General features: G+C 34.8%; 4 protein-coding genes across 17 annotated transcripts in view; 3 read left to right on the forward strand and 1 right to left on the reverse strand.

Moving 5' to 3' along the window:
- The first annotated feature begins 210 nt into the window (after positions 1–210).
- Positions 211–14,227, forward strand: LOC110811685 (Cleavage and polyadenylation specificity factor (CPSF) A subunit protein). 4 transcript variants are annotated; one of them, XM_088210275.1, is made up of 15 exons: positions 211–705; positions 1,406–1,540; positions 1,755–1,834; positions 1,975–2,055; positions 3,250–3,340; positions 3,459–3,616; positions 3,749–5,741; positions 5,953–6,263; positions 8,119–8,434; positions 8,536–8,694; positions 8,866–9,007; positions 9,747–9,823; positions 11,238–11,377; positions 12,470–12,583; positions 13,621–13,794. In XM_088210275.1, exons 1-15 carry the CDS (start codon positions 526–528, stop codon positions 13,640–13,642), a joined length of 3,999 nt encoding a protein of 1,332 aa, XP_088066401.1. In that variant the 5' UTR covers positions 211–525; the 3' UTR covers positions 13,643–13,794. The 4 variants fall into 4 exon arrangements, with proteins under 4 accessions (XP_088066401.1, XP_088066399.1, XP_088066402.1 ...); XM_088210273.1 differs by having other exon boundaries at positions 212–705; positions 12,470–12,578; positions 13,621–14,227; XM_088210276.1 differs by lacking the exons at positions 211–705; positions 1,755–1,834 and having other exon boundaries at positions 12,470–12,578; positions 13,621–14,227.
- Positions 14,228–14,435: 208 nt separating this feature from the next.
- Positions 14,436–20,046, forward strand: LOC110811772 (transmembrane protein, putative (DUF3317)). 8 transcript variants are annotated; one of them, XR_015814193.1, is made up of 6 exons: positions 14,436–14,785; positions 15,661–15,747; positions 16,371–16,443; positions 17,663–17,727; positions 18,403–18,465; positions 19,745–20,046. XR_015814193.1 is itself a non-coding variant. In XM_088210278.1 (4 exons), the coding sequence occupies exons 2-4, from the start codon at positions 15,663–15,665 to the stop codon at positions 17,673–17,675; spliced, it is 171 nt and encodes a 56-aa protein (XP_088066404.1). In that variant the 5' UTR covers positions 14,436–14,785; positions 15,661–15,662; the 3' UTR covers positions 17,676–17,931. The 8 variants fall into 8 exon arrangements, 2 of the variants coding, with proteins under 2 accessions (XP_088066404.1, XP_088066405.1); XR_015814194.1 differs by lacking the exons at positions 18,403–18,465; positions 19,745–20,046 and adding exons at positions 17,864–17,946; positions 18,187–18,375; XR_015814195.1 differs by lacking the exons at positions 18,403–18,465; positions 19,745–20,046 and adding exons at positions 15,040–15,221; positions 17,947–18,375 and having other exon boundaries at positions 14,439–14,785.
- An 847-nt stretch (positions 20,047–20,893) lies between these two features.
- On the forward strand, positions 20,894–22,256 carry LOC110811660 (putative strigolactone esterase DAD2). The gene is made up of 2 exons (XM_022038212.2): positions 20,894–21,395; positions 21,760–22,256. The coding sequence occupies exons 1-2, from the start codon at positions 21,007–21,009 to the stop codon at positions 22,193–22,195; spliced, it is 825 nt and encodes a 274-aa protein (XP_021893904.1). The 5' UTR covers positions 20,894–21,006; the 3' UTR covers positions 22,196–22,256.
- A 466-nt stretch (positions 22,257–22,722) lies between these two features.
- LOC110811658 (RIBOSOMAL RNA PROCESSING 5) overlaps positions 22,723–24,966 on the reverse strand; it is a 41,303-nt gene continuing 39,059 nt past the window's right edge. For all 4 annotated transcript variants that reach the window (XM_022038210.2, XM_088210272.1, XM_022038209.2 and 1 more), the window contains exons 37-41: positions 24,219–24,315; positions 23,975–24,130; positions 23,665–23,895; positions 23,487–23,570; positions 22,723–23,403 (exon numbers count right to left, since the gene is read on the reverse strand). In XM_022038210.2, the coding sequence (XP_021893902.1) occupies positions 23,296–23,403; positions 23,487–23,570; positions 23,665–23,895; positions 23,975–24,130; positions 24,219–24,315 (676 nt within the window). In that variant the 3' untranslated portion in view covers positions 22,723–23,295. The remainder of the gene's footprint in view (positions 23,404–23,486; positions 23,571–23,664; positions 23,896–23,974; positions 24,131–24,218; positions 24,316–24,966) is intronic.

The following is a 24,966-nucleotide window of genomic DNA, read 5'->3' on the forward strand; positions in this document are numbered from 1 at the left end:
TTAAAAATTCTACTTTCGAAATAGAAATTTAATGAACATATTTAAGATTTACCATTTTAAAATTCATTTATTATTATTATTTATTTAGAAAATAAAATATGTAGAATACCAAAAAAATTAATCGGTAAAATTTCAGTTTTTTTTTTTTTTTTTCCTTTTTCGGTTGTCGACAGTTTATTTTACCGAAAAAAAGAAAAAAGAAAAAGAAAAAAGAAATAGGTAGTTCAGTGTTCATATGTTCTGATCTCAGTTTGAAATGATCCATATTCTCTACCAACTCCATTCTGTATCATTCTCCTATGTAATCCGACTGAACAAAGCAGCAGTCGCTTTCTCTCTCAGTTTGTCTACACCTGTAATCTCCATGGAGCGCCACATGGAATCATGAAATTACTCCCAGCACAAGACCGTCATCAGCAGCGGCAACGACGACAGCCCTAGAAACATTGATCCAAACAGACTCGGAAACGAACAGAAGGAATAGAAGAAAACCCCTTACTCGAGAAGCAAAATTAGTTGCTTGTAATGGCGGTTTCAGAGGAAGAGTGTTCTACTGCAAAATCTCGACCGTCGGGTTCGTCTTCATCAGCAGCTTCTCACGGCGTTCACTACCTCGCCAAGTGCGTTCTTCGAGGCAGCGTCGTCCTCCAGGTCGCCTATGGTCATTTTCGCTCCCCTTCATTTCTCGACGTCGTTTTTGGCAAGGTCGGCCGTATTCATTTTCCTCACTTTCGTCGTTTTCTTCGTTACTTTCATTTCGAGTGATACGTACATTTATTGATTCAATAGTTATACGTTTATACTAGATAGCAAGAAAATTGGTTTTGGTTTCAAAGTAATGTAACATGCTCAAAAAACAAAAGAGGTCAACTAAGAACTTATTTATCTTTTGGGAGGAAGGGGTTTTTTTTTTTTTTTTGAAGCTTGGTCTGTTATTCTGTTTTGCTGATTATTGAAGCTTGGTCTGGTCTGCTACAGAAGTCCGAAGTACGTTTAAGATATGGTGGACAAAGAATTTGAAATTTTGCAATTAAGGATGTATATAATGTTTTGCGTCTGCAGCGTTATTGCGACTTTCTCGATTTATTGCTCATATGATGTTAATGTTTTATGGAGTTGGCTATAATTCTGGCGTTTGAATATTCGGTGGAGTTGAAAACATGACTATGCTAGCCGAATAATTAAAGGGCATACACTACATGTACTGTTCACTATAGCAATAAGGAGTTAGATTCTTGGAACTTGTCTTTGTTCCCTAGCAGTTTCCTCCTCTTTCCAATGTAAAACATATGGTAATGTAAATGATTTTATTGCAAACCTGTAAGGTACTGGGTTAGCATGGTTGTTATCTAATTATTATCTTTAATGACTCAATCAGTGTGGTTTATAATGGAATTTTGTTCAGGAGACATCAATAGAATTGGTATTCATTGGTGAAGATGGGATTGTCCAATCTGTATGCGAGCAGGCTGTATTTGGCACAATAAAGGATCTTCACACTGTTCCTCGAAGTAACAAGTCTTGTGGACAAAATACTCAGGTTTGTTGGTTGCTTTTCTCTTGATGGACACCCTATATGAATCTCCTTGAGATGTTGATTTATTTCAGGATAAGATTTTGCTTCTCCTTGTTAGATAACTAGTTTTAATGGATGAAAGAAGTTTCTACTATAATTCTTAGATTATGTGTGCTCAGCTTGGCCTTGTCAAGTAGGAAGTGTTCAGATTCAATTTTTTTTTTGCTTTCTCCTGTAGATGCAGGAAAAGGACCTCTTGGTTGTTGTTTCTGATTCAGGGAAACTCTCATTTCTCACATTTTGCAATGAAATGCGCAGGTCTTTTTTTTCTTCATTTCTTTGAATATTTCATTTGTGCATAGGAGAAAAATTTTTAATCTGGTTATTTCTCTGTTTATACTCATCTGTTGTCTTTGGATACTCAAGTCCGCCATAGCTAATATTGACTGTTGACGTAGGTTTTTCCCAATGGCACATGTTCAACTATCCAATCCAGGGAACACAAGATATCAGCTTGGAAGGATGCTATCTGTAGATTCCAGGAAAGTTGCTTTTCTGTTTAGGAAGTTCAAAAAAGAAAAATCTGTTAGAATTCTGGCTGCTTTCCATTAACCTCTGCAAAAAAGCTCTTGTTTTTATCATTAGGTTGGAGATGATATACTTCCAATGATCGCTTAGTATTTTTAAAAATTTTGACCATTGATATAAGCCTTCATGATATTACAAAAATAGAGATTTCATTGATTAGTAATGCCTTTCAATTGAGAACCCTTGCTCCTTTTATACCTGTCTTGCAACTAACCAACTACCCATCATCAACATCATTCTCATACACATACATTGCCCAGACATACTAGATTATAATTTTTTTAAATAGGGAGTAACAAGATACAAAATGGAGAATAAGACATCCTCCTTAGCGTGTCAAACTATAGTAACCAAACAAACACAAGCGAAATCCAAAACCAACGAACAAAGATGCGGCCTCTTCAGAGATAATATCTTTGAATTTCGGTGGAGATTGGAAATGGCTATGTTAGAGTAGTCCTTCTCTCCTATAGTTCATGGAAGTCTGTACATTGATCTTTGAAGATTTTCTGGATTCCTTGCAAGCGATAAGGTCCATAAACTAGAGAGAATTGCCCCTTGTCACAATCAGTTTGATTTTTTCTCACCCTTCTCGCTCGATGTATACACCTAAGAAGTTCTCAACTATAAGAGGAGTGACTCAAACAAGCTAAACATATTTGTCCAAATCTTCTAAGCTATCTCACAATGGAGGACTATGTGGGAATGTGACTCCCCTCCTCTATAGCACATGACCCAGATATCCGGAGATAAAGCGCAGTGAGGATGCTAAGACTTGTAGCATCTTGTTAGCGTGGAGCTTTTGGTGCATGACTATCTATGTGAACATCTTTACCTTTGACAGAACTGGAGCTTTCTAAAACACTTTGACAATGTGATAAAGGGGTGTCTTTTAATGAGATATTCAAACAGAGACTTAGAAGTGTATAATTATTGTTCCCGAGCACTCTTAAGCAGAATTCAGTGGTCAGCATGAAAATGTTTTCCAAATTAGATTTATTCTTTTGTTTTTCCTTATAGATTTTTCTGTGTAAAAATTAGAAAATTTCCGCTTTCTAATCATACTAATAACTTCAACTGCAGAGCTAGAAGATTTACGTCCTTGTAATTGCCATTGATGCTCAAGACTTGTAATTTTTCTTTTACAGTGGTTGTTTTGTTGCTGTTAGTGCACAAGATGACCGGTTTGCTCTCTTTTCCCTTTCAATGTCTCCTACAAGTGATATAATCGATAAGGTATCTAAGTTATTGTGGTACTTTTTAGAGTAGCTATTGTATTGTGAAGTATTGCAGACTAATCATATAGGCTTACACTGTTGTAAGTAATTGGGGTATTTTTTTTTTTTCATTGCAGAGAATATATTATCCTCCTGACAAAGAGGATGCAGTTACCACAAGAAGCACGCAGAGAACTAGAATGTCTGGTACAATATGGAGCATGTGCTTCATTTCAAAAGATCCTAGTCAACCAAATAAGGATCATAATCCTGTTCTAGCTGTTGTTATGCAAAGGTACAAGAATTGAATGTGTGATAACTACTTAAGAGTTTTTGTCTTCTTGTTTAGTTAAATATTTTCTTAGTATCTTTTTTCTCTTTGAGTTTAATTAATCTAAAATACAAGTTGTTATGTCTGGTGCTACAGAGAAGAATTTCTCCTGAATGAATTACGGCTATTCGAATGGAATGTTAGAGACCATTCTATCTGTTTGGTTTCACAATATCTTGAAGCTGAGCCACTCGCACATAGCATTGTTGAAGTTCCTCATTCTTATGGATTTGCCTTTCTCTTTAGGGTCGGTGATGCTCTCTTAATGGATCTTAGAGATGCTCACAAACCTCGTTGTATATACCGAATTGGCTTGAACTTTTTGCCTGCTACAGTGGAAGAACAAAATTCTTCTGATGAGTCATATAGAATGCCCGATATTGATCAAGGTCTATTTAATGTTGCAGCATATGCTCTCTTAGAGCTGAGGGATTATGATCCGATGTGTATAGATGGTGATGGTAGCAATGCAAAATCAGACTCTAAATTCATATGTTCGTGGAGTTGGGAACCGAAAGATGACAGGAAGAATCCAAGGATGATTTTTTGTGTAGATACAGGAGAATTTTTCATGATTGAAATATCTTTTAATCATGATTTTCCCAAACTAAATCTATCTGAGTGTCTGTATAAAGGTCTACCATGCAAGGCACTTTTGTGGGTCGAAGGTGGATTCTTGGCTGCCCTTGTAGAAATGGGGGATGGGATGGTTTTGAAAGTTGAAAATGAAAGGCTATCGTACATGAGTCCTATTCAAGACATAGCTCCAATCTTGGATATGTTTGTTGTAGATCACCATGATGAGAAACGTGATCAAATGTTTGCCTGCTGTGGAGCAGCTCCTGAGGGATCACTTAGGGTTATTCGTAGTGGTATCAGTGTAGAAAAGCTGTTGAGGACCACACCTATTTATCAAGGCATAACTGGTGCTTGGGCTCTTCGGATGAAAATGACTGATATCTATCATTCTTTCCTTGTCTTGTCATTCGTTGAGGAGACTAGGGTACTATCAGTTGGCTTGAGCTTTACTGATGTCACTGATTCTGTTGGTTTTCAGTCTGATGTTTGTACGTTGGCATGTGGCCTTGGAGATGATGGTCTTTTGGTCCAGGTTCACCGAAAGGCAGTCAGACTTTGCTTGCCTACCAAGGTTGCCCATTCTGAAGGTATCCCTTCACCTTTACCAGGATGTACATCTTGGTTTCCAGATAATGTTACTATCAGTTTGGGAGCAGTTGGGCATAATTTGATAGTGGTTGCTACTTCTAATCCATGTTTTTTAATGATTCTTGGTTTTAGATCTCTATCGCCATATAATTATGAAATCTACGTAATGCAACATGTAAGATTGCAACATGAATTATCCTGCATTTCCATGCCTGAAAAGCATTTTGGTCAAAGGAGATCCTTTTCTCCCATCAATTTAGTTGATAATAATCGAGCAACTACTCTTCCTGTTGGTGTAGACAAAGGCTATACATTTGTTATTGGCACACATAGGCCTTCAGTGGAAATCCTGTCATTTGTACATGATGAAGGAGTAAAAGTTCTTGCATCTGGGATTATTTCCTTGACGAATACTCTGGGAACTACTATTAGTGGCTGTATTCCTCAAGATGTGAGGCTTGTTTTAGTTGATCAATTCTATGTGCTTTCTGGATTAAGGAATGGGATGCTTCTTCGATTTGAATGGCCTCATACCTCTTCTACGTCTTTGTCAGTGGTGCCTTGTTATGGTTCCGCTGGTCCTTTTTCGGAAAACCAAGACATGGTAATGGATGCAAGTTCTGTTAGTTCGGAAATTTGTGGTGTTAACTTATCTGAGAAGAGAAAGGAGGACCTGCCTGTTAATCTTCAATTAATTGCCATGCGCCGTATTGGTATTACTCCTGTTTTTTTGGTTCCCTTTAGTAATTCACTTGATGCAGACATGATAGCTCTTAGTGATCGGCCATGGTTGTTGCAAACTGCACGGCACAGTCTTTCATATACTTCCATCTCATTTCAACCTTCCTCGCATGCAACTCCCATATGTTCTGCTGAATGCCCTAAGGGAATTTTATTTGTTTCAGAGAGCTGTCTGCATTTGGTAAGTATTTTCTTTGTGAATATATATTTTAATTCTAATCTCAATTCTAAGATTAATCATCACATGGTGATTTAAGTTGGCGAAAAATGTAGGCATTTAGATTATGATTAGAAAAATTCAAGTCACTGTTATTAAATGTCAGGTCTTTTAAGGACAGAATTTTACTGATATTCTTGGATGGCTCCTGTATTTGTCCTGTATTATTCTGTAGGTAGAGATGGTGCACTGTAAAAGACTTAATGTGCAGAAGTTTCACCTTGGAGGCACACTGCGGAAGGTCCTGTATCACAGTGAAAGCAGGTTATTGGTTGTGATGAGAACTCAATTGCCCAATGATACATGTTCATCTGACATATGCTGTGTAGATCCCCTTAGTGGTTCAGTGCTGTCATCCTTTAAACTTGAACATGGAGAAACTGGAAAGTCAATGGAATTCGTGAGGGTGGGAAATGAACAAGTTCTCATAGTTGGGACGGGTATATCTTCTGGTCGAGCTATGATGCCGAGTGGTGAAGCTGAAAGGTTTGTAATCTGATCCTTTATCTTTATTTGACCAATTTTACTTTTGTTTGATAGTGAAATATTGAAGTTTCCATGACTTTTTTAGAATGGATAAGGATCATTTTTTGAGGATCAACTGAAAAATTAGGCTTTAGAGAATGCAATTGATTTGGGTTTTGGTCATTTTTTGAGGTTCTACTTTCTTTCGTATCATCTTTCTTTTTCCCCTTTTCTTTCTTTGCTTTATTTGTCTCAGTTTAACTAAACATTCTTTACTTCATTTAAGCTCTAGCTCAAACAGAAATTCCTACTTCACTACTCTACTTAAATAGAGCTGCATAAATCCATTTTTATTCATTGAAAAAAATAGCTTTTTCTTTTTTAAAAATTGCACCCACACCACCAGCGGCTGGATTCACTGGTTGGCAACTAGGAACAGGTGTCAACCACTGTATCAGGGCAAGGTGGCTGTACAATTGCTGCGACAGTCATGCAGCCGCTATGACCAGAACCAGATGGTCATGCAGCTGCCTTACTAAAACCAGAGTATCTTACCAAAACTAGAGTACCAGGCTGTTGAGATAGCCCATTGTGCATGGTGGGTCCTAATAACGCTAATTGTGGATTATCTGGTATTGGATGGTTTAGTTGTGACCAGTTGTTTTGCCAGTTGAGGACTTTAGGCCAGTCCCTCAACAAGTATTCATATTTTCTTTAAGAATTGTTTTATTGCCATTTTTGTTTTTAGTATTTGACCAAGGTGTTACCGTCCGACTCCAAATATATGTTGTGAATTTGAATTAGCACATCGCAAGGGGTGAAATGTAATTTTCTGTATAAATTGCTTTTTGGTTATTATACAAGTTTTCTATCTATATTAGTATTTGTATACGCTATTTTGGTAATTTTATAAATCAAAGGCGCCTACAAGTCTTGCAACAGCAAACAGACAGCAAGCAGAAAGCCCATGCGCACTATATCTTTTTTTTTTTGGGTAAATTACAGAGAAGTCCTAAAGTTTTAGTGTAATTACAATAAGGATCTGCAATTTAAAAAGAAAAATGATAATATAGTCATTCTACAAAAATGTGTGTGTATATATATATATATCAATTAAGTTTGGTAAAGAAAAGTTTAATATATATCATGTGACATTCATGTGATTGTGTTCAAGCATTGGTGGTCTAAGGGTTAGGGTGAAGGCTGGACTGCTACGGAAAGGATCACTTTTTCTAGTAAAAATCATTGAATGTTTGATAATCATTTTGGGGACCGCGATCCTATTGGAGAAGATGACCTCCTTGGCTTCCCTTTGGGCTAAGGCTCATGGGAATTACTTGGATATTTCCTTGCCTGTTCTATATAGGAATTGGGATGCTATGGTCAGTGCTGTGTCTGTTGTTTTGTTATGCTTTGTTCTTTTTAAAATTATGCTCTTTTTAGTCTTTCCCGGCTGGATACCTTATTGGCTGTATCTTTTGTAATGTTCACTTCGCTGTTTCTTTTTCTATAAAAAAAAGCATTCATGTGACTGTCAAATAATAAAAGACAACAGCATGATAGGCCACGCGGCTTGAAAAGATACAAAAAGAATAATGCTTTTAATATATATGGTAAAGAAAAGATAACAGTAAGAGTTTGAAGAAGAGTGCATATGAGCCCATTATAATTTTTTTAATAAAAATTCTTGCAACTGTAAAATGATGACAGAATTAAGTGTTAATTTTACAATCTATGGTCCTAATTTAATTATACCAAATCTTAAGGACTTTGGTGTAGTTTATCCTTTTTGTTTCCTTTAAAATTCAGCCGGAGTTAAGCATGATTTTGGGTACTACCTCATACATATAGTCATTACTGGACTTCCTTTACACAGCACCAAGGGTCGTCTTATCATCCTCTGCATCGAACATGTGCAAAATTCAGATAGTGGTTCAATGACATTAGGCTCAAAAGCAGGATCATCTTCTCAACGAACTTCGCCATTTCGTGAAATTGTTGGACATGCTGCAGAACAGCTGTCAAGCAGTAGTATCTGCAGTAGCCCAGATGACACTAGCTGTGATGGAATCAAACTAGAAGAAACTGAAGCATGGCAGTTGCGATTAGTGTCCTCAACCACATGGCCTGGCATGGTACTTGCAGTCTGTCCATATCTTGATCGCTACTTCTTGGCCTCTGCTGGAAACAAAGTAAGTTCCAAAACCTTTTTGTGGATGATTCATGAACTTGAAGGGGTCAATGATCTTTTACATGATAATTACTTACGTAGATGCTGGTCTTCTTCTTTCAGTTTTATGTATGTGGTTTTACAAATGATAACCCCCACCAGAGGGTGAAAAAGTTTGCTGGAGGAAGGACACGTTTTATGATAGTGTCCTTGACTGTTCATTTTACCAGGATAGCTGTTGGTGATTGTCGCGATGGTATTCTTTTTTATTCTTACCATGAGGTAAGTCTCTGTAGGGTTTCTGCAAGTAGTTTAAAGTTTGTGCCTTTGTTGATGCCTTCTATTGCAAACTTCTAAGTTTTTGCTTTTTTTCCCTTTCTTTATGTTAGGCCTATTGAATTATTATTGTTGGTTCTGATTTTGAACTTCTTTATTATGCTTCCTGTACACAAGGGTGCTAGAAAACTGGAGCAAGTATTCTGTGATCCATCACTGAGGCTAGTTGCTGATTGCGTTCTTATGGATGTCAATAGTGCTGCTGTGTCAGACCGTAAAGGGAGCATTGTTGTGCTGTCATCTCCAGATCATTTAGAAGGTGATGTAACTTGAGCCTTCTATGGAATCACCGGGCACTGATTTTACAGTTTCATGGATATCTTTGTATTTCAAATTCTAATTCCCTGCACAACTGATTTTATTGTTGTTTCAGGTCCACTAATAAGTAATTGGCATCATTTTAGTAAAATGTCAAGACCATAGCCTTCTGTCAATTATTTTTTAAATGGAAAGAGAGAGGATCATTTAGAGGTACCAATGGAGTCCACCAGCCTAAATTTTCTATGACGAAGTTTTTTTCTGGCTAAAGAAACTGTCCACAATTGGGCTGAACCTGAGCTTCCTCTGTGCATTTAGAAATTTTTATGGAATTCTCCTTTAAGAATTGCGTAGGAATAGGTCTGCATGAATTCAAAGAAATGGCAAGAGATGAGTTTTGAATAAATGGCTTCTCAGTCCATGATCTTTTTGAAAAATCATATTAATCTTCTCTTTGGTGGTGAGGGAAACATTTTCCTAAATAACAAGAATACCAATTTGGAGTTTTGTTTTTGTGGTTCTTATTACTGATTATAATGTGCACTTCATTTGGCTGTCCTGATCTTCTAGTGGCTATCATTTAATAGCGGTGGTGTTAATGCTCATAATAGGTTGCTAGACATACTTCCACATGAAAATACCATATTTATTAGTGTGCATGTTGTATGGGGATTGATCTTATTCTATCTTAAAAAACGACTATACTATGGTAATATTGATTTGCTTATTACATCGTCCAGATGATGCAAGTCCCGAATGCAACTTAACTCTAAGCTGTGCTTATTATATGGGTGAAGTAGCCATGAACCTCAGGAAGGTATTGTCACCATAGCTCTTCCACTAAGGCATTTAGTATATTAGATCTGTTAGATTCTTATTGATCTGATTAAAACTGGCTCTTTAAATCTGTTCATGTGTCCTAGTAAAATGAACGTAACACTGTTCATATGATGAGTTTAGTTACTTTTATCCTATTATTGTAAAGCACATAAAAAGTATGCTTGGTCTTAGTTTCCCAAATGTTTGGTTGTTCTAAGTGGGGACACTTGGTGCTCATAATCTGATGAGTTTGACTGCTAGATTAAGGATTTTGTTTTGCACAATGGAAAGTTTTATTTTGTTTGCTAAAAAGTTTTCTGAATCTTGCACAAGAATCTTGGTAGACTTCATCTCGAAAGAAATTCTTGAGGGTAAGCTAAGTTGACTAATTTCAGGGTTGTTTTCCATCAAATCTTGTTAATGGAGCACCTCTTCTCTTGGTAATTCTAGTCAATTTTCTTTTTTTAATAAAATAAAACAAACAGTTAGAATATTTATGGTCCTGTGGTCAATATGGTCCTAGGAAGAGCACAGTAGCAAGGTATTGTGTGGACATGTAATATGGTATTCACCATGTTTCTCTGTTCAGTTGTTATCATTGAACAAACATGAATTGTGCCTGACAAGTGAACACTTTCTTTTTATCTACTTTTGTTGATTTCCAGTCTACTATGAAGGTCTTGTGAAATTTTTTTATCTTATTGGTGATGACCGTTCATGTCATTGCACAATAAACTTCCAACAACATTTGGAGTTGTGCTTATGATCGATTTTTCCAGACATTCTGCTTACCCTTTTCTGGGTCGTGTGGAATGAAAGAAATATGAGAGTTTTTTAGAATATTGAAACTGATTTTGTAAAAATTAGAGATAAATGGATTAACATTTTTGATTTTATTTTGTTGGGTCATAACATGAAAGATTGGGAAGAGATTGATATGGTCATTGACCAACTTGACTGATATGTAATTATTTTGTATACGGGTGGTACCCCTTTGGTATTATTGTCCATAATAATATACTTCTCTTTTATTTCAAAAAAAAGTTATTAGTATGAATTGCTGTTGATACATTCAGGAAGATGTTAAACTGCTATTATTACTTGTGTAGCTGAGGAAAAAGATTAAGTTCAAAATATTATGAACGTGATCTATCTTTTTATTTTTTGAAATAATTATGAACATGATCTATGAAATCAACTTTGGATAGGATTCTTGTCAAACTAGAAACTTTCACCTTTAAAGCAAACTTATTACAGCTGCTGCGTTATTCAATTGAATTTCTTGTATGTACTTGAATTTTTTATGTCTTTTAAACAACTTTCTAGTTTTTGACTAACCTTTACCTTTGATTTCGTTATCCTTTCCCTCTTTTGTCAGATACATAAAAAATGATGTCAGTGTTCTCTTGCAGGGATCATTTATATACAAACTTCCAGCTGATGATGTGTTGAAGGGTTGTTATGGCCATAATGCAAATACTGACTCTTCAAACAACACCATCATTGCCAGCACACTGTTAGGAAGCATATTTATTTTCATTCCTTTATCAAGGTATGGATCTGTGCACTTGAGCAGATTGATGATTTTTTTCACCCAGACACTTATCAGAGGGTATCTAGTGATGGGAAAGATATTAGTTTACTAGTGATGATTATCCAGAGTAACTGAAGATGTATTAAAGTGCTATTTATCCAGTCATCAAGCTTGAGGACCAGAATCAGATTATAAAGCCAATATTTAGTGAATTATCACCATCTAGACAGCTAAAATAATAACCTGAAGCAATTTTTGAATCACCCTTCTTCCGGTCATTTTCTGAGTAGGTCATAATTATTCATCTTGAGTTCTTAGGAGTTTCTGTTTTGATGAGTGATGTGGGCAATATGTCAACGTTGGTATCCATCATTAAATAGGTTGCAAAATGCATTTGGTTGAAGCGGAGCATATCAATTTTTGGGGAACCTTCAATTAACTGTCTAAATTAGAGGCTAGCTCTTTCCTAACAAAACACCGCCTTCCCCTAGCCCTCAAATGTATAGACCAATGTTTTTCAGTTTAAATTCCAGAAGCACATTGGTCTTGATCAGCTCTAAGAGTAGAACTTTTCTATTTGATTTTTTGTTCACAAAACTAAGCCGAGGCATAAGTATGAACGAGAATGAACTGACAAAAATAACCTTCTTCTTTGATAGGATACCATCACATAAAACATTTTGCTTACGATGAGCTAGGCAGTTACATGAATGTTTGGATGTGGTTACACCTAGCCTCTTACATATAGTGGTCACTCTAGACAAAGACATGTCTTGAACATGTCCTATGGTGCTTTATCAGACAGAGACCTTTATGGTTTTGCTTGGAAACAGCTCCCAGTATATTTACAAAAATCAAATTTGAGTTGGTGATAGTCCATTGCTGATATCATGGTTTTCTGGAGCTTAAAGAATCTTTTTTCTCTCGGGATCTCATTGACTTCAAATAAGGTTGAAAGAAATGTATTTGATTGTCTCAAAGATCATTTGGTGGGATCTCTTGATTCATATGCCAAAATTCTTGTAGTCAAGCTAAGAATTCTGGCACTTTTGGCTTACCCATTGATATTGTCTATCAAGCCCTTTACTTGATACATATATTTTTTTGTAGGGAAGAACATGAACTCCTATCAGCTGTCCAAGACAGACTTGTGGTTCACCCGCTGACTGCTCCTATTCTAGGAAATGATCATAATGAGTTTCGAAGTCGTGAAAACCCGGTAAGGTGAAAAGCTGGTTTAGTTTGTTTCTAGAAGTAGTAAAATTATTTTTCCAGATTAAATTTAAAAATTAAGGACTAAGAGAATATTGTTTTATTTTATGCGGCTTTTATGTCTTTTATACATGTAGAAGAAGAATAGAGTATAGCATAACTATGAGCATATGGTCTTGCTTTGATCATTTTGCTGAAGAAATAATCCATGGTATTGATAAAGAGGTCCATGAAAAAATTAAAAGGAAAACTAAGAATAAGAAATTATTTGTGGGAATCTAACTAGAGGGGAAAAGAATATGTGGCATTTTTATTTCTATCTCTTCCCTCACGTTAAAGCTTACACAAGCTCCTCTTGACAGGCAGCTTTTAGGGGACATCATAGACCTCTTGATTAATTTGTAAGATGGTGTGCTTAAATAGTGGAGCTCCTGAAGTGACATTAAGCAAATAGGTCCTTATTTTAAAAATAAACAGTGACACATTTAGATAAGGTAGTGATTGTGAAAAATAAAAAGGTCTGTTAAAGAATTAGTGAAAACATAAATATTTATTACAAGTACTTGCTACTATTTTTGTTTTATGTATATATGGTCAAATTGAGGAGAATATCAAGAGGACAATTAGTTCGATAGAAAAAAGAACCTACAAAGTTAAGATTAAAATGTTTACTTTTAACTTCTCAAAGTCATTCGTAAGAATCTAACAATAACCTTACGTTTTTGCGAATATTGGGACAAGGGCACTTAAAGTTGCTTATAAGCAACGAATGAGAAAAATTCCATACACCCACTAAATTTTGCTCATTCAGTATTTTTTTGTATTTGAGGGGCAACTCTTGGTGCTTTTTAATGAATTCTGTCCTCCGGACGATGTATTCTTCTTTGTATGTCTGCTAATGTTCCATTGCCTATAATATACATAAAAATATCCGGAAAAAAAAAAAAAAATCTGTGTTTCTGTGTCAGACTCTTCTTTGTGCATTTACATTTGCCTGCCCGCCTCTGGTTTATCACACTGTTTCTGCATTTGCTCTTGGTTTATTGCAGCCTGGAGTACCACAGATACTAGATGGTGACATGCTGGCTCAGTTCTTGGAGCTTACAAGTTTGCAACAAGATTCAATATTATCATTGCCACTGGGCTCTTTGGATACCGTTAAATCAAGCTCGAAACAACTTTCTTCTTCACCACTCCCTGTCAATCAAGTGGTGCAACTACTTGAGCGGGTTCATTATGCGTTGAACTAACTAAACCCGTAATCGCCCTTCCCCCAATCTCTCTCTCTCTCTCTCTATATCACGATACGTGACCACAAGAGCAGCAGCAGACCGGATGCTACGTTTGATCCCGATACAGAATTGCCAATCCGCCGGACCGGTTCAACCGTGTGGGTCTTGTGGCTGCTATTGTAGCAAGCTAACATACATGCGAAAACCTCGATTCATATTCTTTCTAGTGCAATACAGGGCTGGAAAATGAGTGGCAGCAGCAAATAAATGTTTGAAATTTATGTAAATTTTACTGTATCTTTTCATGTAAGTAAATCTGTGTTGCATTACAGATAGCTAACATCGGTACTTAACGAGTTTTTTGGGATTGTAAGCACATTTGATTTTCTCGTCAATGGATAAGCAAGCAATAGTTGGAAAATTATGATTTTAGTTCCAGACACTTTCAGTTCATGTGGTTTGGTGATTTATTATTTTATATAAATTTTTTTTTTTTTTTGTTTATACATGTGTCTATAGAGTAAAATTTTAAGATTAAATAAATTAAAATTAATACTCGTATAGAATTTTTATAAATTTGAATTATCATAAAAAAAAAGGAGTTTTCAAATTGTACTTATATTTAAACCAGTCAGGCCCATCCCATTCTCGTCACAGTTTCTGCGGAAATTTCTGAGGGGAAAAAATAAAAAAACCAGAAACGAATCCAAAGCTTGGGGTGGTTTCATTTTTCCATTTCAAGCCTCCTCTGTCTTCCATTCCTTTATCTCTTCATCTCTGTCATAATTACTTCACTTCTCATTAATTTCTTACCTAAACAGCCTCCAAAAACATTTGAACGATCAAACTTGGAATTGCGAATTTTTAAGGTTCTCTTCCTAATTAGGTTAGCTGTCAGACGTAAGACAAGTGGATACTCATCGATTTCGTGCCGTTCATTCTCAAGGTCGCCGATCTCGTTCAGTCCTTTCCCAGGTTCCGGGTAATCTCTCCTCTCCTTATCTCCTTTTTTTTTTTTTTTTTTTTTATTCCTATTTCATGTATGTGATTTGAGTAATTTTGGTTGGGAGTACTTAATGGTCTTATTTAAATGACGATTTGTTTGGCTTGGATAACTAGATCTACTGATTAGTGATTTCATCTGTTCAACATTTTTGCAATTTGACATGCTTGAGTGAAGTTTTCTATGAAGCAGAATTAGTTTTCTCCTTTGAATTTGCGATCGTTCAATCTCAGATTTGTCGTTATGAGTTCCTGAATCCGGTTTTGAAGAGTGTTTAGATATTGGTTTTCAACGGATTGCGGCGTTCAGTATCAGACTTGAAAATAATCTCTGTTAGAGAGGCAGAGAGACTGCTTGAAGCACGAACAAGTTTCCTTTAATGGTGGTTACGAATTATTCAATTAGTCTTAGAAGAGTAAAATATTCTTCTTCTTCTTCTTCTTCTTAATTTACGTTGTAATATTAGATTGAATGTTCGGTCCTGAGCTTGACTACGTATGTAAGTTGACTTTGTTACGTTCTGGCTTTCTTGGCTAGTTTCAAATTAGGCAGTGAAAGTGGATACCAGATTCTCCTTTTCAGGCTTTGTTATGATCGTATCATTATAGTTTTTTTTTTCTTTCAATTTCTTCTTCATAGTGCTAGGTTTGTTCCAACGTTTTTAATTATTTAATAGCAGTCCATCTGTTCTGGATCTAATTAAAACTGAGTCCATTTGTGTGACAAAATTTATAGTTCAGAATCTGCATTTTGAATAAAAATCATTGCGATTAATTAATTTCAGAGGCTAAAATAACTGTTAATTAGTCCGTTTTGATTTTATTTTGCTTTGTTTCTTTTTCTCTTTTTTGTAGCTATGAACTGGATTCAACGCAAGATCTATCTCTATAATGTTACTTTTGGCCTCTACATGCTAGATTGGTGGGAGCGCTATCTTTTCAGTATCCTTTTTCATGCTTTTTTTCTTTGTTTTTTTTCGCTGTTTGACTTGTCCAATTTAACCTAATATATATGATGACTGAGTATTCTATTTGCTTTTTTTCCTGAATCATGTTCTGCATATGTTAGCTGGAACTTCTAAAAGTGGCAAGCGACTAGTCAGGTTATTAACATGTTGCAGGTTCCCATATTAGAATTATGGTGCTGTTATGGTTTTGCAAATTGATAGTTTCCTCAAAGTACTTATCAAATTAGCAGTTTGACGAAGATTCAGGCCTTTATTTGAGTAAACAAAATGTATGAAATCCTGTTATTATTTCAGCTGACATGTGCAAAGATTATACAAATATATTTTTTTTCCCATCAATTACATGGAAAATGTGGAGTGCTTGCATGCACTGGCCATCACCTTCATAATAATGATTGGAGGAGTTAAGCATCTGGACTAAGAGCCAGTTATTAAATTATGATATCATACTATAGGCTTTTCTTTTCTCTCTTTTCCTTTTGGATGAAAATGGAGTGTGTATCGGGTGGAAGTCTACTGGTGTCCTTGGCCTTTTTTCCCTTTTTGTCAGTGCATGATTTTATAATTGTTCGCTTGTGAGGTCCTTAATTCTATCAGATACTTTGGTGATCATTTTGATGTGGTTCATCTTTTACAATGGATCACGATATGCGACTGAGTTCTGCAAGAGGTAAGATTTGTATCATTTGAATTTATTTGATTTATCTTAAGCATTTTTAGTACATTTTGTTATTGTGGATTCTACTAATTATATATGATGTCCTCAACATTATAAGAGGGCATTTCGTGGTTGGCATACTATTTAGCATTCTCTATGCTGCATAACAAACATATTGCATATGTTTAATTCCAAAGTTTGAAACAAAGCGCTAGATAAATATTTTTACTAACTTGTTAAGGGCTTCATAAAGACACTTAAAAGTCTCAGTCAATCATGATTCAATGGTCAATCAATATAGAAATATGCTGACGAGAGCTTTACATTGTAAAGTTTGTCTACACTCTATAGGAACTCTGGGTGTTATTGGAATTTAACCTTATAACCTTTTTCTAGCTGTCCAATATCATATTGGTTGGACTATATGTCGGTTCAGTTGAATCTCCTTCCAAAAATTTGGATGGTTAGATAGTATGAACAACATTTTTAGATCTCATTTTGAATTTAGCTAGTTATCATTTTCCTTATGAAACTCAATGTCATTTTTAGCAATATGGGAATCATGAGGTTATGTCCACCTCAAATTCTTGCCCTCCTCCCTTTTGCCTCCAGCTTGACCTGATCATTCCAAAGACTCTGTTGGTAGATAAGATCTCTTTAGCTAGGAGCATTTTATGGAGTAAAACTATCTAAAGAGTTGTAGTAAAAATTTGAGGAATCACTTGACATTATAACAGTCCCGTTGGATTGAAGTGTGTTCAGGTGTGTGTTATTCTCTAAAAGACTATCCAATATACAACCTTTACTAGTCTTCCTTATCTGCAAAGCATAAAAGTCGACCCAATATGAGATAAGCTTAGTATAAGTTCCTGAATAACAGGGACACAAGGTTTTTTTTTTTTTTATTTATAAGTTAGTTCCCTTTTTCCTAACTTTGTTCTTGATTGATTAGATTAGCAGGTTGAAATTTTCTGTTTGACCAATTCTTGTACAATGCTTGTCAGTTCGATTGACATACATTTTGCTTGAAATATTTAAGATTGAACTTTAACTATACTGAATGTACATATTGAATGTTGGGCCTCAACTTGTCTTTGTTGTTTAAAATATTTATGTCATTCATGAAGTTGAACTTTTTAGCATGCACACTGAAAACGATTCATGTTGCTAATTTTAACAATGATGACAAAATGTTTCCACTATCTCATGGCTTCTTTATTTTCAATTCCAGGCATCTTTCATGAAGAAGCTCAGGAATTGTAGAAAATGTTGAACCATCAGAGAAGCTTCTAATCTGTAAATTTCTTCCCCCATGCTGCTACATGCGGCAGTTTCAATTGGATTATTTGGAAATTCTTTAGCTTTTATCAGAAATAGCTTACATTTGTTGCCTTATACATTTTCTCTGGTGGCTATTTGTCTTATAAACTAGTAAAGATGCTTCTTCTGTGTATTTCAAATATGTTTATACTATTGAAGTGATTGCCACTCACAAGCTTCTGCTTTGTGTTTCAGGTAAGATTCTTACCTTTGCTTTCTTCTATGACTCTAGTTCCAGCATAATCTCCCCATCTTTAAGCAGTCTCTTATTTTATTTGAACTCATCGGTATTTCTTCCTCACCTTCAACGTGACAAATGGCGTGACTTCGTATTGGCATCTCTAAGAAAAAATTTTGTAGTGATTCTGTTAAATTGAGTGAGGAAATTTTTAAGTGTTGTATTCTTTCTGAGTCTTGTTTGAAGTTTGATTTCAGAAATTAAAGAACAAAAAGAGGAAACAAGACCATTTGGCTCTAGTAGTACCAATCATCTCGCTTCTACGCGAAGCATCTGCAATTCTACGAAATATTTAACGAGTTCTTAATAGTTAACAAGTTTCTTCCTATCAATTTAACAATTGAATACTTCACCACTGAGTTATTGAGAAACAATTCTTTTTTTCATTGAATGGTGGATATTATATTTTACAGGGTTTAATTTTCTGTCTTCAACCTACCACTAATATGAATCTAAAGCTTCTTTTGCAACTCTTGGTAAGTTTTCACGCATGTTATACTTGCTCAAGTTTGATTTCTAAACTTTTTCAGCTTCTATCTATATACACATTCTAATTTATCTAATATGCCTATGGTTTAGTTTAATTGACATATATGTGGTTAATATCTGTGTTCTATCTCTTTGTATTATTATTAAAAATACATGTACTGTTTAATATGCCAACGTATCAATCCAGGACAATTATTGCTTGTGACCTATATAACACGATAGGTTCAAAGTTTATACATAAAATTGTGATCAAGATTATTAATTTGTTCACTTGGAAGTTAAAAAAGGACAATTTGTTACCGATGCATTCTTTTTTTTTTTCTTCGAAATATAAAGTGTAGAGTAAGAGATTGCTACCTGTATACAAAATATTTTAGAATTTTAATAAAATGCTATTAGAATCTCCTAATTTATTTAGTGAAATATAGAGGATTACCTGATAACAAAAATTCAAGAGTTTGAAACACCTATTTTTAATAAAAGCAAAATCATTAGCATCTTATTGTTTATATAATCTATATCTATGTGTATGAATATATTTGATATTCATGATTTACTAAGAGATTATCCAAATTGTATTAGAATGAAAAAGTTGATTTTACATGGAAGAAAGTGTAGAATTATAATAAGTTACTTCTATCATTTATAGAAATAATTCTCAAATTATCTTTTAATAGAATTGAATATAAATTTACAATAAATTATATAAAATTAATATTTTTGAAACATTTTTTTAAATTCCAATGAAATTCATGGATGGGATGCTAAATTATTTTGCGTCTAAAATGTCTGCTATATATATATATGTATATATATATATATGTTTTATGAGTTCAGTGTTTACCAGCTTGTTTGCCTCAAATTGTTGGAAGTAGTTGAACGGTCACATCACAATCAAACACAAAAATGATCACACATGATGCCATCAGACTCTCGTTAATCACACACATTCACACATATATAATATAATATAATATAACGTAAAATAATCTAAAAGTATATATATAATATATATATAATATATATATCAAATGTTTAAAAAATTAGAGTTTGATTAATATTATGAGATGGAGTTTACCTTCATAACATTCTATTCAAGACAGAGTACACATTTTAATGTCCGTACTCTGCATGTCTATGATATGTTATGCGTTAAATACGTGTATATATATGTATAGATGTATCTATGGGGAAGTTGGTTAGAAATTTAATGGCTGCAGCCAGTGTAAGTTCTTATAATCAAACCCATATATCCATCTTTAACAGCTAACAGCAAGAACATGAAGAGCAGTGTTGCAGGCCCAAGACTCACCATGTCAGTTTAGTACGACAAACCATATCGTTCTGCGAGATATTTGTTAGTTGGAGATTATATTGTGTGTGCATATATATATATATGTATATATATTCATATATGCATAGAGATAAAAGCTTGTAACTTCTAAAAGTTTTGGCTCAAGTTCCTTTCTTTTCACATATTGCTGTTAAAGATATACATCCACATATGCATATGTAATAGACTAATCTTTTACATATACTTATAGTTGCATTCGAATTTTCATGTTTAACTGGTTTCACCTTAAGCTACATATTATATATATATATAATCTTTTACATATACTTATAGTTGCATTCGAATTTTCATGTTTAACTGGTTTCACCTTAAGCTACATATTATATGTATCTATGCATGCGTGTATTAGCCGTCAAAACAGTAATAGTTGTTATCTAGACGGGCGAGGAATAAATGTGGAAGGTTGGATACTGCAATTTGCAGCAGACTCATTGAATTCAAAAAGTTAAATAAATGTGGAAGGTTGGATACTGCAATTTGCAGCAGACTCATTGAATTCAAAAAGTTAACAACAAACAGCAATAAACTCAGGGGCGGCAAGTTTGTTGAACTGCAATTTAATAAATCTTCTGGATCAAATTCATAAATCATAAAATATACACACGTATATATATATATATATATATATATATATATATATTCAATCCATTAACTTCATGCATGTGACTCAGAAAGAACCCTAGCTATCTTGCCAGGACTGACCCATAAGAGAGATTCCTGAAGTTGCCCCCAATCTCTTTTTTAAATAGAATTGGTTATTTTGGATTATATACACTTAATTAGATCATTAATTAATAATCTTGCTAATTAATTGGTCAAAGATTGGAATGTTGACTAATTTAAGCCTAATTAAACCTGTATTATGTATACAAGAAAAATCTTAAACAAATGGATTTAGATACTTTCAACTAATGGAAATAATGTCTGTGTATCTTTAACAATTAAAAGAGAATATAAATTGATTTATTCATACCATGCATTTCCTTAAATACACATGAATTTTCTTATGTATATTTTTTATTATATATACGTACATGCATATATATCTATATATACACACACACAAATAGGGCCTATTTATACCACCCAATAAGACATATACACATACACAAACTTCTATACTACTTCCATTTCCACTGTTCTATTTTCTCTAAGATTTATATAAGATCAAATCATGGAGATCCTGTGCAACCAGGGAGCTAAAATTGTTGGGTCTCTAAATGCTAGGGTTCATGGGAATGGGACAGAAGCCCTAATTTTGTCCCATGGGTTTGGTGCAGACCAGTCCCAATGGCATTACCTTGTCCCATTCCTTGCAATCTACTTCAAAGTAGTGGTCTTTGACTTGGTCTTCTCACCAAATGTCAACCCAATTTTTTACCAGCCAAACAGGTACTCGGATTTAGCTGCTTATGCAGAAGATCTGGTTTGTCTTCTTGATCAGCTTGGCGTGAAGAAAACGACTTATTTGGGTCATTCTATGTCTGCCATGATTGGCTGTTTAGCAGCTATAAAGAGACCTCAGATGTTTGACCAGCTTATTCTACTCAGTGGCTCTCCAAGGTACGTAATTGAATATATATATATATATATATATATTCAGTTATATATAACCTCTTTCTTCCTTCCACTAGTAAATTAAAAGAATTATCACATCAACTTATGCTCGTTATATACATACACACGCACGCACACACACATAGGGACACACAGAAAGATAGCATCTATAAATTTACGTGGTCAATCTTCTTTTCTAATAATTATAGATAGGACTTTCTATATGAAAAATTTTCAATAAAATGATTTGGAAACTTTTTCCCTTGATTTTGATTCTCTACTATTTACAATGGAAAATGTTTTGAGCTTCAGCTTTATACAGACATACTTATATAGCTTAACCATGTCGTATTTTATGTCTGTTACTTAGGTATCTCAATGAAAAAGATTATACCGGGGGCTTTGAGAGGTCAGAAATAGACACAATCTTCAACCAAATGGACAAAAATTTCTCTGGTTGGGTTCAAAACTTTGCTCAAACAGCGGTTGGTGTGAGAGACTCAAAAGCCATAGCAGAATTCAGCAGCACGTTAGGAAGAATGAACCCGAAAGTAGCCCTAAGTGTTGGTAAAACGGTCTTCCTAAGTGACCTAAGACAAGAACTGCCTCGGGTCAGGGTACCCTGTACCATAATTCAATCAAGTAAGGACAGGATAGTGCCAACATCAGTTGCATCTTACATGAAGGAAAAACTTGGACAAGTCTATGAGGTTAGGATCCTAGAAACCGAAGGTCACTTTCCTCATCTAACGGCTTCCGATTTACTCATTGAAGTTCTTAAAAATGTTCTTCATGTTAAAGGGTAAGTCGGATCTGGTATTGTAATTCTGAAAATCAAGACACTGCAAATCTGTTTATGGTGGATTATTTAATTTTCTCCAATGGTCTGTTAGGGCCTAACACTGCCAATTAGAAGATAATTTTAAGAATACAATTAAATAAAATCCAAGACCTATCAAGACTTACCATCACTTCTTAAACAACCTCCTTCCAGCCCCAAAATGATCATGAATTTACCTACATCGAAGTCCTTATAAACATGTTTCTCAGAAAAAAAATGCAAGAAAAACACTTGGGCGCAATTTAAAATAATAAATAGTATATAAAATTCTGTATGTGTATACCATCAATAGAATAGTAAGTAAATATCAGTAAAGGTATGACATAGAGAACAATAAATACAAGGACCAGCCTCCAATCTTTGTAAAACCTTATAAGAAGCATCATATAAGAAAAAAGTTTTGACCACCTTAACCAAACGTTTGAATGAAAACTCCAGCATAATCTTATCAGAATATTTGCATTATCCCAAAAGAAAAAAAGAGGCACTAGATTAGTTAAACAGGTTCATTTGCATTGTTATGCACTAGAAATAACACTGTCAAAAAAGTATCTGTCCCTTTATCCAATCGTCTATTTGTACATAAAACATTTATGAATCACCATAAAGAAAGAAAAAAACATAAATTATCTTCCAAAATTGTTCCTATAGTTCTCACCGTATCATATCCATGACAGAAAATACTCGAATTATCAGAATAACAAGGATAAATTACCTCTCAAAATTTTTTCCCCTGGACTTTTAGGATGGGAGGACACAATCAAACTTTACATCGATAGCCATGGTCCTCTATTTGCCACAGAAGACAAGATTCATCTGATAATTTATTATAATGCCATTAGTTCCATTCCCTGAGTTGGCCACCCCACCGCAGACTTAAGTCTTAGCCAAAATTGGGTGACATCTACAAGTGATCCTTGCCCCGTCTTCACATCACTTGGAAATAGTACTACATGTGTAACCCCTTGCCATCTCAGCAAAAAACTGTACACAGCGAAGTAATGACTTTTGTATGATTGCAGAAGGCTGAGATGGGAACCCAGTGCAAAAAACAGTGCGTTAATTTTAGGCCAATGTGCTCTCGACATAATCAATTGCTTTCTGTTTGACAGATTCAATCTGTTTCTCATCACCAAGAGATTTTTCGTACTCAAGGTATTTCTTGAATAAGAACTGCCAAAGAATATCATGTAGTTAGTTTCAACAGGAAAAACAACAATAATATGTAGGAAATGACACCTATAAATTGTATGTACCTTCATCTTTTTTGGTGGAAGGCTCAAGCTAATAGCTCTCTCAAATAATCCACGAATCACTTCGACATCTCCAAGTCGAATCTCCTATTAAATTTTATCCAATAATTTTAAGTCATGAACCGCACCATAATGAAGTAGACGAAGTAGAGCAGAATTTGTAAGGGACTAAGAAACAAACTTGATCAAGATAGACACTCCATAAGTCTGTTCTTTTTGGGTACTCCCGTAAAATCCCTTCAAACATCGATCGCCCTCGGTCAGGAACCCCACATTTGAACTCAAGTATTGCTGTCTGTGAAATGAACTTAATATGCTTATGGCGAGGAAGGCTTAATAAAGCACGGTTTACAACAGACTGAACGCCATCCTGATTTTGCTTCAAGAGTCTTTGTACACGCCGCAACCAAACCTAAAAATCCATGAAATGTAAACATAATGGTCCCAAACTAAGTTTAAAAGAAAATAGTAACCAGAAATCATCAAGATACCTTGCTTGAATTCTTAAACTTCTTAATCATTTTGTCAAGAAGCTCGTCAGCCAACTTATGCTGCTCAGTCCTCTCATACATTCCTAATAGAGCTATGTGAACTTTTTTGAGATCACAGTACTGTAATGCTCTTTGAAATACTTTCACCACCGCTTCCTGAAAAGGGTAAAAAAACATCTCCTAACTTAAGTCACAATGCAAACCAATTATAGTAAAGATACACTAGCATATAAACTAGTCTCACCTCCGGAGGAGTTCCATATTCATTTTCCAAATTAAAATAAGCCACCCAGATGTTCAGCTTTTCATTCTCTTCTCGAATATTTATTGTCCTCAAGGCCCTTCATAAAGACAAGTTAAAATTTATTTGCCACTCTTGGAATTAACAGATATCAGCACGACCCACAGCCATTTGGAAAGAAACTAATCCCTATTTGGATATCATGTTGGAGGTCTTCTAAAACCCAAAAAAAAAAAACATTATATGAACATGCAACTCGCTGAGGAACTTTCAGAATTGATCATAACTAGCTTTATGTAACAACAATTGCAGGGGTATCCATGGATACAATGAACTGAAAGAAAATAGACAGACCTCAAAATGGATATTAAAAATACAATTGAAAGCAAAGTAAGACAGCATGGCAATGAAAGCTTCTTGGGAGTTAGAAACCATATATAAAAAAAAGGATGTCTATGTGTCAAAGATCATTGGTCCATTATACAAGTTACCACTTGAGCCCTTTCAATCTCACATAATAAAACAGTTAGGGATAAGGTTTACTTGTCTATCGCCTCTTACTTTTGTTTCTCCTTTTTCTTTTCCTTTTCCTGGCCCATCTCTACAAGTTCAACTATAAAACTAATGTTAAATAGCAATACAATAATTTAAATTGGTACTTTCACTCCTTCTTGGGCAGTAGCAAAGAGTTGGATCATACATACTAACAGCAAATCCATGAATAAGGTACACAAAGAGATTAACATAACAA

Source organism: Carica papaya, chromosome 8 (assembly GCF_054855325.1).
Source record: "Carica papaya isolate Zhongbai chromosome 8, ASM5485532v1, whole genome shotgun sequence".
NCBI lineage: Eukaryota > Viridiplantae > Streptophyta > Magnoliopsida > Brassicales > Caricaceae > Carica > Carica papaya.

Coding starts and splice junctions, on each gene's coding strand:
- LOC110811685 (XM_088210273.1), top strand. CDS start 526: ATGGCGGTTTCAGAGGAAGAGTGTTCTACTGCAAAATCTCGACCGTCG. Junction 9,008..9,746: donor ATCTCCAGATCATTTAGAAG/GTGATGTAACTT, acceptor TACATCGTCCAG/ATGATGCAAGTCCCGAATGC. Junction 9,824..11,237: donor TAGCCATGAACCTCAGGAAG/GTATTGTCACCA, acceptor GTTCTCTTGCAG/GGATCATTTATATACAAACT.
- LOC110811772 (XM_088210278.1), top strand. CDS start 15,663: ATGAACTGGATTCAACGCAAGATCTATCTCTATAATGTTACTTTTGGC. Junction 15,748..16,370: donor GTGGGAGCGCTATCTTTTCA/GTATCCTTTTTC, acceptor TAATTCTATCAG/ATACTTTGGTGATCATTTTG.
- LOC110811660 (XM_022038212.2), top strand. CDS start 21,007: ATGGAGATCCTGTGCAACCAGGGAGCTAAAATTGTTGGGTCTCTAAAT. Junction 21,396..21,759: donor CTACTCAGTGGCTCTCCAAG/GTACGTAATTGA, acceptor TCTGTTACTTAG/GTATCTCAATGAAAAAGATT.